Genomic DNA, 20,768 nt, shown 5'->3' on the forward strand with positions numbered 1-20,768 from the left:
AAGGTGCATCTAGTATTTTAAAGATTTGTGTAGGGTAATGAAAACTCTACTTTTCCACTCAAGTTAAATTATTTATATCTTGTGTTTATTTTGGGAAGTGCAGTAAAAATGGCCTAAGGTATAGATAAGCTCTCAAATATCTAATTAAAAACTGGAGCAACAACAGAAAGCTGGGCCTCAGGACTTTGGTGAATACGGACCGTACACACACTGTCCCAGTCCCGGTGTGACCTGGTGTGGATCTGATGGTCTGTGGGTGTGACCCTGATAAAGCTAAGAGTGTCTGGCAGTAGTCTGAGTGGCATCAGGGTGGATCGCCACGTCAGATGTGATGTGATGAAGTCTTAAGGTGAGCTCTTCTTCTGCTGGACCGCTGATACGGTCAATGCGGTACCCTGCGCTGACCCTGGTCGCCGGCCAGCGTTGTCCTCAGTCTGAAAGCCAGTCCCTTCCTCTTCCCAGGTCTTCCAGCCTCCTCGGGCTCATGATCCTCCCTTTCACTCCTTGCCCCGTGTCCCTCGCGTCGGGCGCTGTTCCATCACTGGGGAACGCGGGGAGATTTCGCCCCATCTCCTGGAAATGACCTTCTAGTGGAAACCGAGAATGAACGAATACAGCTAATTACAGATGCTGGCTAGTGCTGTGAAGGAAATAAAGAGGGCGCTGTGGTAGAAACTAACAGACAGGCCCCCTTAGGGTGTACGAGGTGTCACGTGACCCTCCTCTACCCGGCCAGGTGCCCTGGTGGTTCACCTCCGGTGATCCTCGTTCCAGGCCCTCCTGTCGCGGTGCCCTGCGCTCCTCGGCTCCTGGCCCGGTCCTCCCGGGCCCAGGAGTGGCGCCCTACCTCCTCAGTCCCAGCCCTGTTCTTCGGGCCCAGTCCTGCCCCCTGAGACCCAGCCTTGTCCTCACCCCACTAGCCTGGGCCGCAACCCCGTCCCGCCTTGGTTCCTCCTGCCCCGCCCAGGCGTGGCGAGCGCTTCCGCCAACTGCGCGCCGCGCGGCGGCGGCCTGGGGATGCGGACTCCTGGGGCGCCGAGGGGCGGGCTGCTGCCAGGCCGGGCCGGCGCACAGCGGGTGCCAGGGCCGCAGCCGGAGGAAGGGGCGCCTCGAGAATGGAGGGCAGTCGAGGGACCCGGGCACCGCGGACCCGGGCGAAGCGCCCCCGCAGCTCCCGCATTCTCTAATCATTTGCTCCCAGGCGGGAGCCGAGCTGGGGTGGGCCTAGGATCCCGCCCCTCCGCAGCAGGGGCTAGCCTCTCGGAGGCCGAGTGGTGCCTGTAGTTTTCAGAGGTTCTGAGCCCTGGTACCTCAGTCCACCTCCGCTCTCATCCCTGACCGGAGCCCTTCCGGAACCTGTCTCCCCTCCCTATTCCCGGAGCCCAGTGCCCAGCCCTACATGACTCACCCCGTCCTCTGCCCTCTGACTCAGCTTGGGGCTTGCTCTGATCGCCAAGCACAGCCCCCTCGTACCCTCCCTCCCCTCCCCCCAGCCCGCGGAGGTTGCACGTTCTGATCCCTCAGCCCTGGCAGGGGAGGCGCGGGTGGGGCTCTCACAGCACCCTTGGCCCCTCCCAAGCCACCAGGCAACGTCAGCTTCCAGCCTCCTTTCCTGGTCATTGCAGGCCCATGACTGGAGAATTTTAGCATCTGGCTCAGCTTCCTCACCATCCATCCCTCTACCAGCATCCATCCTCTGCAGCCTTCAGTGTCCTCAAGAAGACCTGTCAGACGTTAGGGGCTGAAAAAATTTCCCTTCTAGGTCCTCTGGCTGATAGAATAATTAAATTGACATAAGACAGATTAACAGGAGAAAAACAAATTTAATTTTGTATGTATGGAAGCCCCATAAAAATGTGAGACCCAAGGGCAAGTTGGGAGATTGAGGTTTACAGGCCATCCTGAACCAAGGAATGGGATAGGGGTCTGAGGAGAAGGTAATTCACTGGCAGATGAGAAGAGCAGACGTTTGATAATTAGGAGTTTGCCTTGCCATGCAAATACATCTTTAAGATAAAAAAATGTTCTCTCTGGTAATTGCTCTCTTTCTGAGCCAGTCTCCTTATCTAAATTCTTTTAGGCAGTTAAGAGAAGGGTAAAAGTTCTTCCTGAATCTGCCGGGTCCTGATTTTTTTTTCAGCTCAAGAAAATCTGGATGCCAAAGTGGCACGTTTTGGGGTGGCATCTTCTGTTCCCCTTCAAGATCCTACACCCACTCACTTCTAAGGATCGTCACTGCTGCTCAGTCATGGCCACCCACTCCTGGCCCACATGGACTTGTCCTTGCTCTAAACCGCTCCTTGTTGAAACTCTCCTCTTTTGTTTGTCATTAACAACACTCTTTCCAGATTCTTTTCATGCCTCCCTGGGTTCTCCTTGTCTTTTCCTGGCTCTTTTATCCTCTATTCGCCCTTACATATTGGCATTCCTGGGGGTCCATGTTTTCCCTGCAAACCTTCCCAGCCCATGACCTGCATCCATTTGATGATGACCCCCCCACTGACATCTGGTGACTAGGCCTCTCACCTGAGCCTTCCAGGAAGGAACTTCAACCTTAGTGTATCAAAAACAAAATTCACTTTCTCCTCCAAATTCATTTGCGTTCCTGTTTTCCCAATCTTGCTTTGTGTCAGGTCATTCACCCACTGGTCCTAGTCAGTCATCTGAGTCATGCTAGATTCCACCTTCCTCACCCACCCATCCAACAACCCCTAGGTCCTATCCTTCTTAAACAGCTCTTCCTTCCATGCCCTCCACCCCTACTGCCCCTGCCCTCGTTCACAGTTTGGTGTCTTTTGTTTGAAGTATTGCAGCACTGGTTTCCCTGCCTTCTGTCTGGCTCCCATCCCATTTGTCTGCATTGCTGGAGAGCAATCTTCCCAATACATCCCTCTGATTATGTGACCACATAGCTCAGAGTTCTTCAGAGACTCTGCCACCATTGCCACTACCTATGCTTATGCCCAAACTGCCTGTGCTCTGGGCTCCGGAAGCCAACTCCCAACTGGCCCCAGCTGCCACTCTCATCTGGATCCAATCCATCCTAAATGCTGATGCTAGAGTCAGGAAGGAAGGAGGCGGGGAGAGAAGGGAGAAGGAGAGAGTGGGAGGGAAAGGAAGGAAAGAATGAGTGGATGATGAATCATGTCACTTCTCTAGAATCCGGTACTGATGTGCCATGGCCTGACCAACAAAACCCAAATTCCTTAGAACGGCATAAGGCCTCTTTCCCAATCCAGCCCCACCCTACCCATTCACTCCTACTCAGTCTCACCATGGCCACTTCCCAACCTGCCCCCTCTACCCCACACTCAAAATACGCTATGCTTTGCCCACTGCAAGCCCTTTAGATCTTCAGCCATGAGGCTAGAGATGTGTTTGCCAGGGGTCTTTATTACAGATTGCCAGCTCCCTCTTCCCCTCTGTACATCAGCGGCTATAAGGAGGGGGAAGAAGTCCTGTGAGCATTTCCAGTGATGCTCCATCAGTCTGATGTTTCATGTTTGTTTATAAACAATTGAAACCCCAGGTCTTTGTCACATGAACTGTGATCAGAGTAGCTGTGTTCGACTCATCCCATTTATTTTTAAATATCTGATTACTTTTGGTTTTGATTCTGTTTTTCATCATAAACCTGAAAGGATATTAAGTTATGAAGATGTGATAAGCACGCATCCAAAAACTTTACGCTAAGATAAAACTCTCTAGGTGGACGCTGAGCCTAGAACTATTAACCTACATAATTTGGAAACATCTTCCACCCAATGTAAGTCCAGGGAGGATGGCAGAGAATACAAGTCTACAGAACCCCTTCTGGGTCTCCCTGCCAAGTAAATCTTTTTTTTTAAAGATTGACACCTGGGCTAACATCTGTTGCCAATCTTTTTTTTTTTTTCTTCTTCTCCCCAAAGCCCCCCAGTACATAGTTGTATATTCTAGTTGTGAGTGCCTCTGGTTGTGCCATGTGGGACACCACCTCAGCATGGCCTGATGAGCGGTGCCATGTCCACGCCCAGGATCCGAACCGGCAAAACTCTGGGCCACTGAAGCAGAGCGCGAACTTAACCACTCGGCCACAGGGCTGGCTCCCCAGAGTAAACCTATTTTTCAAAAAAGCCAATGAGGTTAGGAATGACTTGTTCTTTTGCGAAGCCATGATAGCCTCTTATGCTCACCTTTTTATCCTGTAAGTATTGACAACACAACTGGTTAAGTAATTTACTCTTTTGAAGATAATAGCCAATGCAGTCAAACAAGAGAAAACAGAGACGTGAAAATTGGTGAAAGAAGTACAAATATTTCTATTTGCAGGTGATATAATAGGGTTGCAGGACTCAAAAGAATCAATGAAAAAAAAATAATACCAAGAGTAAGAAAATTCAGGAAGGCAGAAGGTTATAAATTTAACACATAAAAACAATTAATTTTCTCATATACAAACAAAAGCCAGTTGTAAAATATAAGGGAAGAAAAGCGCTTATATATACTATCAAAAGAAAGATAAAATAACTAGGAACAAATTAAACAAGGATTGTGCAAATATTATATGACGAAAACTTTAAAACACTCTTGAAAAAGAAAAAAATACTTGAGCAAATAGAAAGATCTAGCATGTTCTCGGATAGGACAACAAATCAATATAGACATATTAATTCACCACAAGGTAAACTGAATATGATTCTAACAAATATATTAAGGTTTTTGGGTTTTTTAGAGATGACAAATTGTTTCTCAAGTTTATTTGGGAAAATAAGCAAGGTAGCCAGGAAAACCCTGAAACAGAAGAGCAGTGAGCGGGACTAGCCCTGTCAGATAGGAAACCATATCATAACAAGACCTCTGTAATTGAAAGAGGGTGACCAATGGAACTGAATATAAGTTCAGAAACAGACCCAGATATATGTGGCTATTTGGTATGTAATAAAGGTGGCCTGTCAGATCGTTAGTGAAAATATGGACTTTTTAACAAATGGAGTTGGAACAACTGGAAAGTCATTTGAGAAAGAGTTAAAATTAGATCTATATTCCTATATATCAGAATAAACTCTAAATGGATCAGAAATCCAAACGTAAAAAACGAAATCATAAAATACTGGAAGAAAATATTGGTGAGTGTATGATCTGCAGAAAAACTTTCTAATTGTGACTCAAAAATCTGGAAGCAAGAAAAGAAAAAATCATTAAACTTGATTACATAAAAAATATGCCAAAATCACCCAAAGCAATGTCAGAAAACAGATGCAAAGCTGGGAAAAAATATTTGTGACCTATCACAAAGAACTAATGCTAATATATAAAGAGCACTTAAGAACCAAGAAGAAAAAGACCAAACAATTTTTTTAAATGAACAAAAGTCATAAACTGCTCACAGGGGGGAAAATAAAACTGAAAAGAGGCAATGGATTTTAAACATATGGAAAGATGTTCAGCCTCACTCATGATAAAGGAAATGCTAATTAAAACTACACGAGAGAACATTTGTCACCTATCAGATTGGTAAACATCCGAAGATGTCCGAGCATCACTGTTAGTAAGGCTGTGAAGAAGCTTCAGATACAGCTGGTGAGAGGACAAAATGGTACTGTTCCTCTCCCCATATGGAGAGGAATCTGACAATAACTAACAAAATATATGTGTATTTACCTAGCAACCCCATTTCTAGGAATCTAGGAATCTGGATTAGTGGATATTTCTTTATTAATACAAAACAATATTCACACCAAGTTCTTGCTACTGAAAGTGTGGTATATGGACTAGCAGCATGAGCTACCTGGGAGCTTGTTAGAAATGCTGAATCTTGGGACCAACTGACTCAGAATCTGCCTTTTCACAATACCTCCAGATTCTTTGTATGCGCATTAAGTTTTGGAGAAGCACAGCACTAGATTATTCATAGCAGCAGTAATTGTAATGACATATTGGAAACAACACAAATGGCCTTCAGTGGAATACAGTGCAGCCATGATACAGAATAAGGATGATCTGGAATACAATGCAGCCATGAAAAAAAGTAGGATGATCTCTATGTACCAAATTAGAGAGATCTCCAAAATGCATTAAGTGAAAAAAGCAAGTTGCAGAACTATCAATAGGTGATAGATAGAATGCTACCCTTTTGATAAGGAAGCAGTGGAATTAGAAGGTATATATTCATGTTGCTTATTTTTGCAAAAAGGTAAGCTGGAAGAATAAACCTGAGGCTAATAAAATCAGCTGAAAAGGAATGAAGAGGACAAGGGTGGAAGTGAGAGAACTCTGAGTCTTCCTCCAAAAACAAAATGAAAACAGTCACAGCTGGGGAAGAAAGGCATGGTTTGCTACTGGCATCTAGTGGGTAGAGGGGCCGGGGAGGCTGTTGTCAACCTTAAAAATAAAACAGCCTTTTTTTTCTTTTTTAACCAGCAAAATGAGTTTACTCGGGAATAGCCAAAGAATTGAAATTTGAGATGTGCGTGCTATGGCTGACCACAGGCAAATCAAATAATCAAAGGAGAGGAACTTATCTTATGGGGTAAAGGAGGAAATTGGAAGGGAAGTCCATTGGAGAAAAGCAAGAGTTCTGGTTAGTGATGCTTTCTCATTGGATGAGTTGCTAGGATAGTCATTTCTGTTTGGGATGCTATGTAGGTTTCTTCTTGTAATTGAGGATTCTTTCCTATTGAGGACTTCTGTTGGGGTCTGTAATTGACTATCTTTCCTGTAATTGACCTGGAGTGGTACTGTGTGGGACCCCCTTCTGGCCTCTTGACGCCTTTTTTTTTTTTTTTTTTTGAGGAAGATTAGCCCTGAGCTAACATCTGCTGCCAATCCTCCTCTTTTTGCTGAGCAAGACTGGCCCTGAGCTAAGATCCATGCCCATCTTCCTCTACTTTATATGTGGGACGCCTACCACAGCATGGCTTGCCAAGTGGTGCCAAGTCCACACCCGGGTTCCGAACCAGCAAACCCCAGGCTGCCGAAGCAGAAGTGCGCACTTAACTGCTGTACCACCGGGCCAGCTCCTTGACTCTATTTTTAATGAAGTTTCTCTTAATTTTCATATTGTTAAACATCTTATAGTGAAAGGAGAGCCGTCCTACAACAAAGAATTACCCAGCTCAGACGCCAATAGCGTTCAGGCTGAGAACGCCTGACTTAGGGTCAGGACAGAGGAGGCAGTAAACAGTTTGAGGTTTCTAAAACTGAACTTCTCGTTTTTAAAAACTGGCTAGCATTTTCCCCACCTCCAGTCACCTGCGCCCTTTGTGTTCTCCGACAGGAGATGGCAGGCAGGGATCCCAGAGGCATTTGCATAATTTGCCCGTACTCTGGAGTTTAATTCACATGGGCCAGAAGAGTACTGGAGTCTTTGAACACGCAAGTGCTTTGTCCATTTTAAATTCCTGTTTTGCACTGTCCAACTCGAGCTCATATACCACGAGGTGGCACTTTTCTGGTCTTGAGAACATAATTCACAGTCTCTACAAAGACAGTAACACGCTGGTCGGGTCGCGCACTGTCGCCCCCGGCTTGAAAACCTCCATAGGGTCAGGCCTCCCCCTGATTCACCAACCTGGTGGTTCAGTGGACGAGGTGAGTGCAACTAGCACCAGAAAGGGCGCGCGGCCCCTCCCGCAGGGGGAGCTGGTCCGGGCTCCGGGCTGCTGGGTGGCGGTCAAGGTGCAGCGGAGTACCCAGCGCACACCTGGTAACCTTTCTTCTCCGCCCTCCTCCCTGTCCCCACTGCGCAGGGCCGCCCCGGGCTCTGGGGCGAGCGGGGCGCTGGTTGGTTTCCCTGGACTCGGCCCGCCTCCCGGGCCGGCCGGTATTTGAGGCCTGCAGCGGCTCCGACGCCTCCTGCCCGCTGCTCCGCTCGCTCCCGGCCGCGGCGTCCACACTGTGGGGTACGCATCTCCTGTGGGATCCGCTCCGGCCGCGGGGATCGCTCAGTCGCTCCACCGGCTGGAGAGCGCCTAGGGGCGCGCGGCAGGGAGGGTGTAGGCGCGCGGTGCCGGAGGCGCGCGGCGGGTGGGCGTGGGCGCGCGGGGCCGGGGGCGCGCGGAGGGCGGGCGTGGGCGCGCGGGGCCGGGGGCGCGCGGAGGGGCTGGCGTGGCCGCGCGGGGCCGTGACCCCTGCGCTCCGGGCGGGGCGGGAACTGGGGCAGGAGTTGGGGTGGCGCGGGTTCCGCTCGGGTTCCCTGCAGGAGTCCACGGCCGGCTGCAGATGTGACGACGCCTGGTGAGTTGTACACGGCCGCTGGGCCCAGCCGGTGACACGGCAGATCGTCCGCACTGGGGATGTGCAGCCCCGCGCCGGCATGGGGGCGGCGCCGAGCCTTCCAGGCTGCTGCTCCCGGCCCCTGTGCCACAGGTGACCCCCGCGGCCTCAGGTGACCCGGCCCGCCGCGGGCCTTGAGGCCGCAGGCGCGCGCCCTGGACGCCGGGCGTTGGGTGGGCTGGAGGCCGGAGCGAAGCCCAGGGGTCAACGCCAAAGGTGGCGCCTTTGCACTGAACGTGCAGCTTGGTCTTCCTGCCCACCGGGTGTGGCTTGCCTCTGGAAGCGGCAAAGGTTCAAGGTTGCTCAGACCTGCAGGGATGATCGTGAGGACCTTCCTAGATCTTATTACTTCTCTGTTGTTTTTTAACTCGGGGAAACTATTACAAGATTTGGTGTCTTCCGTGCTAAGAGGACATGGGGAAGATTTTTAATCATACTTGGGGTTTGCATGCTAGATGAAATTGGCACTTGTTACTTTCTTCTCTTTTTCCCCCCCATAAAGCTCAGTTTTGGAAAAAGAGAAATGTGGAAAGTTAATAGTCACATGATGCTGGGAATACTCAGATGCTAGGGGGAAGCTGGGTCCTCTTGGCACTTTTGTCTCTGGGGCCTGGTTGTACCTGATGCCAGGAATGTGACCCGAGGCCTCCTGCGGCTTCCTCCCTGCTGTGGTTTAGGACTGCTGTGGTGGTATGAGATGGGACAGTAACCTTGGGTCAGGTCCTGCAGCATTGTGTTGCAGGGGTAAATAATATGCCCGGTGATTAGCATGAATGACTGCTGTTATCAGTAGTAGAGGGTGTGTGCCAGTATTTGATGACTACCCCTGACTAATTGCGTCCTTGACTTTATGCCATTACAGAGAAAGGGTGCAGTTTTAGTCATACTTGGCCATGTAAACTAAGATTTAAAGTCATACAAGGCCAATTCCAATCCAAGGCATTTACTACAATTCAGCGTATTACAGTTAATTCCAGCCAGTTACAGTAGCATGAAATTAGAATGAATGGAATCACCATTCTTTTCTGTCACCCTACATCACACCAAGTGTATAAAACCCCAGGGAAGACCATACACCTTACATTTCCAAGCTTCTTGGACCTGAGATTGGGTCTAGATATCAGAAGAAAGAAAATAATGTGTAATTCTACCCACTTTTTTTTGAGGAAGATTAGCCCTGAGCTAATATCTGCTGCCAGTCCTCCTCTTTTTTGCCAAAGAAGACTGGCCCTGAGCTAACATCCGTGCCCATCTTCGTCTACTTTATATGTGGGACGCCTGCCACAGCATGGCTTGACAAGCGATGCGTAGGTCCACACCCGGGATCCGAACCAGCGAACTCTGGGCCGCCGAAGTGGAACATGCAAACTTAACCACTGCACCACTCGGCTGGCTCCTCTCCCCACTGTTTTTTGAATACACACCGTGTGCCAGGCATTAGTTTTCTTAACCCTCACAGAAAATTTATCAAGTAGAAGGAATCATCCAATTTACATGTTAGACAATTGCTGCTCAGAGAAGTTAAACACACAGACACACACACATTGCATTAGAAGACAGAGGTAAAGCAGGAGCTCAAGTCCCAGTAAACCAATCTTTAAATGGTTAAGTTTTGTAGGAAATTAAGGCATCCTTAAGGCAAGAAGCACAGTTAAGTAATAACACCTTAAAAAGTTATTAAGACTCAATCAGTTGAATAAAAGCAATTATGAACATTAACTACTCAAAGTTATTGGTGATGCTACAGGGAAAAATATGGTGCTAGGATAGATTTGTTAGACTTGTTTTCTATATGTACACATGCATATACACATATTTAAAAAGTGATTATTAAAACCTTAATACTCAGTGTTTATGTTCATGATTAAATTACTTTTATTTTTAAAAGGTACACTGTTGTTAAAACAGTAAATAATTTTGAAATCTATAATGAATTTTGTGCATATCTGTGTGTATGTGTGTATCTGAAAGACACTTTGGTGTCTTACCTACTGAAGCTAAAGACCTCGGGATGTGGAAAGCCATTGATAGGTGTTGAGTTTGCAGTTGTAGGGGAGGAAGACATTTCCTCTACCCACTCTAGGTCCTTCTGGCCGGACGATGAACTAAATTGACATGAGACAGAGTAACAGGAGAAAACCAAACAAGGCTTTATAACACGTATACAGGGGAAAGACTCAGGCAAACTGAGTAACTCGCTAAAATGGCAGAGGTTCTCATCTTAAATACCATCTTCAGCTACAAAGGAGGATGTTGGGGGTTGGAGAGTCAGTTGTGGGAGATCACCAGAAAAGCACAGTAAACAAGAGTAAGGTTATGCAGATTTAAGTCCTTGCCTTACGCAGTGATAAGAGTTTCTAGAGATGTGGTCATCCCCCTTCTTCCTGGTACAGAGAGGGAGACACCTTTACAGATGGAGATTTCCCTTACAAATGTAAATGTCTCCTACAAAGGGTAATTACTCCCTTTCAAAGTTTCTCTCCTGTCTGCAGTTTTTAAAAGCAACCAGCCCCAAATAATCCTCATGCCCTAGAGACATATCTTGAGGTGGCCAATTCCAATCCCCCACACATTGTGAGATGTGCATCCTTATCACTGGTGTGTTCCTTGAATGGGTAAGAGAAATCCCTCAATATAAATTCTCATCAGATTGCTTATAATTTTCTTTGATATTTGGTATATCTTAGTAAGTGGTAAACTGTTTAAATTTGGGTTTATTCTTCTTTCTTTTTTAGGATTAAGATCTCTTTAATTTTTTATGATTGATTTTATTAAGAATTTATATATTATTGCAAAGTGCTAGTGAAAATTGTTTTAGGGTTATTTAATAGTGGTGGGGTGTTTTCAAATTCATATTTTGGGACAAACAAGGATTTTAATAAATGGTACTCAATGCTTGGGCATTTATTTCACAATTAAAAGAGGGACTGGGTAATAGCTGAAGAAATGGCTCTTAGACGTTAGAATATTGTTTTATTCTGCTCACAAAAATAGTTTGAAATTTGGGACCATATATGTTTAGCTTCTTTCTCCCCTAACACTCTGCTAAGATGAGTCAAGGAGTCTTGTAAAGCATTAAAAACATGAGGACAGGGAAAATGAGAGAGGAGACAGAGTGGACAAGAGATGTCAGAGATTTTTGGAGGAGGAAGGTGACTAGAGGAGGTTTGGTGCCAGTGGAGGGAACAGCCCAGAAGGAACTGGCAGGCTCAGCTGGAGGCCCCAGCACGTGAAGAGCCAGGCGTGAACTGCTGGGCTGCAAAACGGGGCCTTGGGACAAAGTGTGTTGACAGATCGATTTGACCCCCATCTACCGTCCCCGACCCTGGCAAGCAGACAACCACCCGCCCTGCCTTACCCAGCCATCCAGTAGGAGGTCAGGTCTCACCCTACAGGATCTGATGCTCAAACTCAGGGACCCCCAGGCAACGGGCTGAAACCAGGGGTTTAGATCCAGTAGAAACTCCCCAGCCCCTACCCTGCCCGCTTCCAGAACACCACCAGCAGCCCTACCAGAGGGTTCCTCCATTTACTGGTTCCTCAACAAAAAAGCTACTGACCCCTTGATCACACTGCAGTGAAACAGGATTACCAACATTGTTTTGTGTTTTCCTCTTAAATATGACTGACATCAAGAATTGTCAGGCATTTGTGGAAAGCCTATGTGTGAAAGAGAGAGACCTAAATAAAGCAAAGCAAATACCAACCACAATAACAAAAATACCCCAGAAAAAGAGAGATGAAGTGGGGAGCAGAGGGCAACTCAATGAGACTGTGATTGACGTTCTCCAAGGAACTGCAGTGGAAGGCAGGAAAGACACAGCAGCAGAGAACAAGAAGGCCTTGGAAATTAAAAATAGAATGGCTGAAATTAGAAAAAATCAGTAGAAAGATTGGACGATAAAGTCATAAATGTCTTCCAGAAAATGGAGCAAAATGTCTTTGTGATGGAAAATGCAAGAGGGAAGCCCCGAGCAGAGCTTTCTGCCTTGGCAGTGTGCAGGCCTGCCCATCCCAGAGCGCCATACAAATAGCAGTTTGTGTGTGTGCCGAGACTCAAGAAGCTTGGGCAGTACCCAATGAGCTCAGTCTAAGAGGTCTAGTACCTGACCCATAGGAGGTGCAGAAAAAGAGAACAGAGTCGGGAGGAAACTCACAAGTGCCTTAAAAATTTTTCCCAGAGAGGAAGGGAAATTTTCTTGAATTACTACATTGAAAGAGCCCCCCCAAGTGCACAGCAAAATGAATGAACTGGGCCATCAGAAGGACAGTCATTGTGACATTTCAGAGTATCAGGGGTAAGGATAAGATTCCATACACATCCAAAGAGGGTGAGGGATGGAACTGGGGTCAGAATGTCGTCAGACTTCTCAACAGCAGAGATGAAGACTGGGAAGCAATGAAGCGATGCCTCAAAAAGTCAGAGGTGGAAGGACGCGCAGCCAGTTCCAGACCCTGCCCAACTGTCAGTCATATGGAACGGTGGAGTAAAGACAGTTCAGACATGCAAGAAATCAGAACATACGTATTCTGTCTTGGACAGCTCCTGGACAGTCTGCTTCATCAGAATAAGGGAGGGAACCACGAAGCAGGAACTCTTTGGGGTCTAACCGAAAAGATCTCACTGGCGGAGGGCTATCCCAGAGCAGACAGCAGTGCTGCACGCTGACGAGCAGAGGGTCCAAAGTGGAATGGCGTCGATGCTGTGGCTGATGAACGGGGCGGTGGACGCGTGAGTGTGACGAGAGACAGGGCAGTTCAGTTGCAGCCCAGATGAACGCCTCTAGGTGCAGTGATGTTTTAGAAAAGTCAGGTGTATAAAAACTTGAGGCGGCAGTCGCCTTCACAGCATGGCGTATTAGGGACTTGGAAGGGAACATCTCTCCAGCTTTGTCCGTGCTGCGGCCTGACAACAGCGCCCAAGCTCAGGCTCCTCAAAGATTCAGAGTTTGTACTGTATGGCTTTTCTCCAGTAAAGGAAACCAGGGGAGAGGCTAACACCTCTTGTCTTTGGACTGGAAAAAAAACTCAAAACGGGTTTGTAAGCTGTTGTTGCCGTAAAGCAAGGATGTTTGAAATTAACGTCTCAAGATAAAGTGACCAATTTAGAGAGGACCCCACTAGCCCAGTTATGACAATTTGAGCACCAAGCAGAAAACAAACATCAGCTAATTGAAATATATTGTTTGTAAAAAGCCATGAGTCCATTAATAAGTTCAGAGGAGGCAAACAAAATGAGCTTTAAAAAGACCGAATTTCAATAATGTTTGAGGAAGTGCTGTGTGATAATTCCTCTGTGATTACTGTGTAAGAAGATTGGTTACAAAAGAACCTAAACGCCTAAAAATTAAGCTAAAAGACTTATAGCCAAGTTATATGATAGAACTCTGGGTTATACAACCCAGATGGAGGAAAACTCAAATGATACTTCATTTTCAGGAAAGAGGCTGGTTTACAAGGAACTAAGATTTGGTGTTGGGCGGAGGCCTTGTGAAATCCCAGTGAGGAGGCAATGGAAGCTCCCAGCTGCCCTCCTCGAAAGTGCTTGGCTTTCGGAGTGCTGGCTCCGAGAAACAGACCGGGTGGCTCAGGGATGGACCAGGCAGCCTGTGTGCGCTGGCCCGGGCCCTTAAGATTAATTTAGCCCCAGAGAACCATTCAGATAAGCATTACTGTCCCCTTAGGAAAGCTATAAAAAGACACAGCAAAGATAAAATAAACCCATGGTGTTAACACCTGTGTGCTAAGTGTCGTAACCATTGTACTGTTTTGTGTATTTTTAAACATGTTTGAAAGTCTTAGGTGATTCTAGCTTACTAGTATTTGTAAGTCTTAATTTATTAGGTTTATAGAGGCTTAAATGTTTAGTAAGGTTTGGTTGTGAAATATGTAAGTTTGCTTTAAAAGTTGTTTAGAGCATTAAAAACTGATATATTAAAATATGTAATCAATGCTTAAATATTTAAGAAAAAAATAATTTCTTTGCTGTGTAAGCATTGTGTTTTGTTTGAGAAAACAGACTGACAAACAATTAATTGACTGTTAACTAAAATATTTTAGTAGGGAAGGTTGTCCCGGCTGTGGGAATTCCTCTTTGGGGACGAGCATGCCCGCGCTCACCAGCAGGGTAACGGGCTGTGGAGGGGAGGAGGGGCTGGTGGGTTATTCCTTGGGTCTGAGCACATGAGAAACGACTGAAAGGGCTGAGGGACCTGTAGCACATTTGGGGAAGTTTGCCATAGGTACACAGAAAACTAAAGAAGGGGGGAGCAATGTTAACGTAAGGATAGGCAGTGTCGGTAAGGACGTGCATTCCCAGTGCACTGCCTGGCTTAGCACTGAGTGCCACGGAGTCATGATCCCGCAGACCTGGGGATGGGGAAGGCTGAGGGCAGCCGGGTAAGAGCGGTGTCCTTTGTAACATCTAGCACCATCTGGTTTTAAACTTGGTGCATGTGTATTAATTTCATGTAAAAAATTAACCAAAGAAACCCCTAAAAATAATATAGGCATGTTGTAGAAAAGGTGAAAATGCAGAAAAATATAAAAAAAATAAAAATTACCCATAATCCAGAAACATTTGGTGTACAATATTTCCTTCTACTCTTTCTGTCTAAAAATTATGCTATGTACTTTTCTTCCTAATTTATGTGATAAGACTGAAAAATTGTATTTCTGGTTTTACCTTTTTTCACTTAACTTGTATATTCCCATGATATTACTATGATTTAAAAAAAATTAATTCTTTCATTAATACCCCACCATGGATGTGACAGAATCTAAGTGGTTCTCTGTTGTTGGGCACTTAAAGATTTTTTCCTGCAGCATATGAACTGCTTCAGTAGTTGTTTCTGTGCATAATATTTTTATCAGTACCTATGAATTTTACAGCTAGTGAAATTCCTAGAAGTGGAATTTTTGGTTCAGATGGTATGAATGTTTTCTTGTGTTTTCTTTTCTTCCTTCCTTTGTTTTTTACATAGTTCTAAATTACACTCTAGAAATATTGGTGTACCAATTCACACCATTATTTGCACACTGTAAGAGGGAATACATATCTTACTTTGTCAGTATTGGAAATTAATGATTTTTGAACTCTCAAAGTTCATGTTTTAAAAAGTACTTTAATTTGTTCTCCACATATCTTTTTTTTTTTTTTTGGAAGGCTGTATGCCATAGTGATTGAGGGAGTGGACTCCAGAGCCACACAGACCTGGTTTCTGGCCCTTGCTCTGCTGTTGCAGCCCTGTGACCACAGAGGGAGACACTTAAAGAACTAAGGCCCCATTTCTTTGCTTGTCAAATGCTGATATTCTCAACCCGCCTCATAGGGTTGTAAGGATCTTTTAGGAAAAGTGCTAATGTAGGACCTAGCGCATAGTGTATGCTCAAAAAAGGATATTTATCATTTTCTCTGAAGTTAGAACTTTTTAATAGAATTAGCTGCGTTTTTCTTTTTTTGTAAATTTGCTAATGTCCTTTGGAGTCCATTTTACTCCATTGTCTTATCAGTTTTAGGAGTATTTCATTGATTCTGGCTCCTTGTCAGGTATTCCATCACGTAGTTTGCCAATTATTCTTATTTCGTCCTATTTCTGATGATTTTCCTTCTCATTAGGTTTCATGAGTTGTATTTGCCTTGGCCAGAACTATCAGCACAAAGCTCACAAGCGTCAGATAAGAGACATCCTGTTCCTGTGTGGGAAACAAGGGAAATACCTCCCATAGTTTATCATCTGTGATGGTGATGGTGGCAGAAGTAGATAAACCTTGTCACATTAAGGAAGTTTGGAAGCATCATTTCCTGTTTGATTTAAGGACCCTTATCATGAGTGGGCTATTCAATTCTCTCATGATTAACATTTTCTGCTATAAGATTATCCTGCATGTCTTGGATAACCCTCCAGGGCATCCTTGATTTATTGTTCCTTTTTTATAGGGCATGGATATAATTTTCCCTTTAACGGCCAACAGCAGTCGTTTCTAAGTGAGAGACAGAGTGCTATTACTGACTTCACTGTGGGCTTTGAAGGTTGAGCTAAAGTTTTTCTCTTTCTGCTTTAATGTTAACAATTGCGGGATATTAAAGAGGGGAGGGAACACAGGTGGTCTGGTATAGCCCCTTACTCATACAGGGAGCAGAAATCAAGTCATTCCGGGTCCAAGAACTGGGATGGGCAGGAGGGCCTGGGCCTGGGGGCAGCAGAAGGGCCTGGGAACAGGGCCTTAGATTTGGGCTTTGTCACATGTAAAAGTTTCCTGGAAGGAGAATTGAGGGTCAGAAGTGCTTGTTTTTAAGGCTTTCATACCCCTTTTGTGTGGTTTGAGTTATCTTTTATCTGAAGGCTCCAGGTCCTCCTGAAAGGGGGTCTTCTCTCTCACATTATAAAACATTCAGCTGTCTTTTCTTCTGTGACTTTGTGATTGGATTTCTCATTTTGAATGATTTTTAAATTATAAAATAATATGTAAAATCCCGTACAGCACACCAGACAATACAGAAATGGAGCAGAAGCCGGGACCCCTTTCCTCATCCCCCAGGCAGTGACCAGGGTGAGCAGTAGGGTAGGCGTCCTTCCACACTTTCTCTGTGTCACATTCAAGTCCCCCTGATTTCTTCCCCCAACAAAACAGGATCACATTCTAGACATAACTGTTCAATTTCTTTTCACTTAACACTGGAAACACACAAAATAATCTTGAGGGCCCCAAAGAGAAAGAGAGTTTTGTGTGTGTCCCTATTTGCTCATTGAACCAGATAACAGAGTGCATTGCAGTTGACATGTAAGCCTATATTCATGTGACACTGATTTTAAATCCATTGTTTCAGGCTTGCTATCATGGATACTCTATCAGAAGCAAATGGCACCTTTGCCTTAAACCTTTTGAAAAAGCTGGGTGAAGACAACTCGAAAAATGTGTTTTTCTCACCCCTGAGCATCTCCTCTGCCCTGGCCATGGTCTTCATGGGGGCAAAGGGAAACACCGCTGCCCAGATGTCCCAGGTATGTACCTGAAGCCATTTCTGGCAACAGTAAACGTCATTATTTCTTTGTCATTTGAGCTGGCCTTCCGTGTTTCAAATCCCTTTAATTTAAGTCTTCCGTAATTTAAAACTTGCTCTTGCCAGATAACTCTGCTAGTGTCACAGGGGTGTGGACAGAGAGTTGTCAGGGCAGGACACTGAGTCCTGGGCGAGCCCCCAGGGTGAGTACCTCTGACCTGTTATGGACGGAGGGCTGTGCTCCACTCAGAAGAATGAGTGGTTTCACCGTCCGCTGGTAGCTGGTACCCAAGCTTGTGAGCAAATGTAGAGTCACAAGGTCCAGGTTGAGTCCTGTGATATTCTTTGGGTATTGTCAACTGCTTTTTGATTGTTAGAAATTTCTATCTTGGTTTTCTCATTTAAGTGTAAAACCTTATACTGGCGCTTGTCAGCCAAAAATGTTTTCAGTAGTATTTCAGTTATTTGTTGTTGAGTAACCGTTATGCCAAAACTCAGCAGCTTAAGATGACGATTTACGTAGCGTGACTCTTGGTGGGTCGGGCACTGCTTTGATCGTCTTGGCCCCAGCTGGGTCACTGGTATGGGGCCTCAGCCTCTTCCACGTGGCCCCCTCCATGAGCTGCCTCGTCCCCTGGGCCTTCCACATGGCGTTTCTCTGGCAGGGTGGCCTGGGCTTCCTTACAGCACAGTCCCCAGCTTCCAAGAGGACAAGCTTGAATGTGCAAGTGTGTATCAAGCCTCTAATCTGTCACGCTTGTTAATGCCTCACTGGCTGAAGCCAGTCACGTGGCCAAGCCCAGAGTCAGCCTGGGAGGGGCTGCGTGAGGATACGAACACCGAAGGCATGGCTCCTGGGGACAATGATGACTGCCACAGCCTGCCCTCTGGCCCCTGATGATTCACAGCCCTCCCACAGGTGAGGGGCCCTTGCCCCTCCCACGAGCCCGGAGTCTCAGCCCACCGTGGGCCAGGCTCTGGCTTGGTGTCCAGGAGGAGCAGGGCTGTGGAGGCTCCTCAGTACGCTGCTTTGGGTACAGAGCTTTGTGAACTAAAGAGACAAATTATCTGCCCCCCAACATACAGAGGTGAGGTGAGGAGGGAAAACCGCAGTGGACAGTCCCTTCCGAAATGGTGGGGGAGGTGTCTTGGTCTGATAGGGTTGCCATTACAGGAAGTACCACAGCCTGAGTGGCTGGAACAGCAGAAATTTATTTCCTCACACTGGTGGAGGCTGGAAGTCCACTGCGAAGGGGCGGGCAGGATTGTTTCTTCTACACCGTTGTAGGATTTCTGTATGCCAGTTAGATTCCATTTCATTGGACAAAAGCACGTGCACAGACCTGTGTGAGGCAGGATGCTCTGTGTTGGGTGGGAGTCAGGGTGCGGGGGGACAATGTCCTTAAGATGCTTAGAAGCCCCTTTGTCTGGCCAAGAGGGTCCATGAGGCACTTCTTTAACCTTTCTAAAGTTTCACAAAGTAGATTTGGATCCCACTCTTCAGACCCATGCCTGGGATTTGACCTCTGTCCTGAGGCCGTTTCTTACTTTGAGAATCATTTGCCAGCTGGAGAGGCTGGGAATGAGAAGCATTTTTATTTTCCACCCAGCAAGTCCTAGGTTGGAAATGTGTCCTTTAAATTCTGCTTGGAAATGAAACAGTTCCTTTTTTGGGTCATCTTGCTCTTGCCGTACTTTACCCTACGCAGCTAAAAAAGCCCCATTCTTCCTGGACATCTCCTTAGCCAGCTCCGTGATGCACTGGGGAATCACTGCTGGTCAACGTCCCCAGATCTTGTGCAGTCCGTGCCACCAGCTCCTTCTCTCCAGCCTGCAGTAGTAATCTCCTCACTGTCCTTCCAGCCTCTGTGCGCAGTCTCCTCACTCCCTCTCCTTCCACCCTCTGCCAGCTGTGTGGGTCCAAAGCCAGTGCCGCTGTTGGGGATTTTCGTTATGTTTCTTAGAACTCCACATCTGGCTTGATGCGTGCATCTTCTATGGCTGCAGAACAAACCTTCCCAGGACGTAGTGGCCGGGAATAACCATGACTGATTATTTCTTGGATTCTGTGGCCTGACCCCATAGTGCCAGCTGGGATCCTTCATGATCCAAGAAGGCCCTGTGACATTCTGGGTCCTTGGTGCTGGCTGTTGACTGGAGCCTCTGTCCTCCTACCAGTGCTCTCCCTCTGTGGTGTCAGCTCTCCAGGGCTTTCTGCGGGGCCTCCAGCAGGATAACTTGGACTTCCTCACACCGTGGTGGCTGGGGTACGAGAGAGCGAACATGGAGCTGCCAGGCCTCCTAAGGCCAGGCCTGTAGCAGTATCTCTTGTCCTGCATTCTGTCAGTCAGATAAAGTCACAGGGCCAGCTGAGACCCAAGGACATGGGGAGAGGCTGCAACTTTGGTATCAAGAGTGGCCTGTGTTTGGAGAGACGGGAGGCCCAGTTGGCAGCCTTAAACTTGCAGACAGACTGCAAGTAGTGAGCACACGGGACCTGGCACGCATTTCTGCTCCTGCCCGTACTGGCAAGGCTCTGGCTCCCTCAGGAGGTGTTCCGGGCAGGGAGCCTGGGTGGCTTTTGAGCTGTCGTGAGGATCTGGACAGATGCTAAGCTGAGTTCAGTGTTGTTTCCATTTCCTGAACTCAAGGCATACTGAAGTTGTGCATTTTTATTCTGTTTTTGATTTCAGGTGCTTTCTTTAAGTAAGAGCAGTGGTGAAGTTGGAGATGTCCACCAGGGTTTCCAGTCGCTTCTCAGTGAAGTTAACAGGACTGGCACGCAGTACTTGCTTAGAACTGCCAACCGGCTCTTTGGAGAAAAGTCTTATGATTTCCTCTCAGTAAGTCACACTTGCTGTTTTTCACTAAGAAAGCAGAGATAACAAGGCGAGCAGGGGCGGGGTTGCGTGCGGAGCAGAAGGCTGTGGGCTGGGAGTTCACTCAGATGGGCGCAAACTCAGCCCCGTCTGCTAACCTCATGCACTTCCTTTAACTCTGTTTTGGTTTTATCCTCTGTAAAATGAGCCTTTTAACAAATTACGTCCAGATTTTTGTGAAACTTAAATGAGATAATTATGAAGGGACTAACATGGAGCATAGCACAATTCGAGATGAATTGGCCAAAACTAAAGTGTTCAAAATGAATATTTCCAATCATTGTTTTTCACGTATTGGTAATTTTTTGTACATTGTAAGACTTGTTCAACTTTTTACACATGTAAATATTTTAATTGTTTTTTCCAACAGATTTTTTTAAAGTTTTTATGCGTCTAAATATGCTGGTTCTGTTTATTTACAATGCTTTCGTGATTTTTTTCATTTTTCAAAAACTACTCGAGTAATATCTGAGTATTCTTGTTATATAAAATGCAAATAAAGCAGACAAAGCAGGAGTCCTCACACCCCCTTTTCCACTCCCATTTCTCCCCTCCCCAGTGTAAGAGCTTTTCTAGCTTTGATGTATACCCCCCTGGACATACAGAAATTTGTTTTGTGGGATTTTTCC

The 20,768-nt window shown here is 46.4% G+C and overlaps 1 protein-coding gene across 7 annotated transcripts in view; it reads left to right on the plus strand.

The window, feature by feature from the left end:
* The window catches only part of SERPINB6 (serpin family B member 6), a 50,770-nt gene that overhangs the window by 18,459 nt on the left and 11,543 nt on the right, over nt 1-20,768 (plus strand). Inside the window, exons 1-3 of one of the 7 annotated variants that reach the window (XM_014834973.3) lie at nt 7,424-7,572; nt 17,087-17,261; nt 19,954-20,103. In XM_014834973.3, the coding sequence (XP_014690459.1) occupies nt 17,097-17,261; nt 19,954-20,103 (315 nt within the window). In that variant the 5' untranslated portion in view covers nt 7,424-7,572; nt 17,087-17,096. Of the gene's footprint in view, nt 1-7,423; nt 7,884-8,056; nt 8,350-16,199; nt 16,289-17,086; nt 17,262-19,953; nt 20,104-20,768 lie in introns of those variants that run through there. The other 6 variants (XM_070515707.1, XM_014834971.3, XM_014834972.3 and 3 more) reach the window with 6 other exon arrangements.

This window comes from Equus asinus, chromosome 8 (genome assembly GCF_041296235.1).
Source record: "Equus asinus isolate D_3611 breed Donkey chromosome 8, EquAss-T2T_v2, whole genome shotgun sequence".
NCBI classification, from domain to species: Eukaryota; Metazoa; Chordata; class Mammalia; order Perissodactyla; family Equidae; genus Equus; species Equus asinus.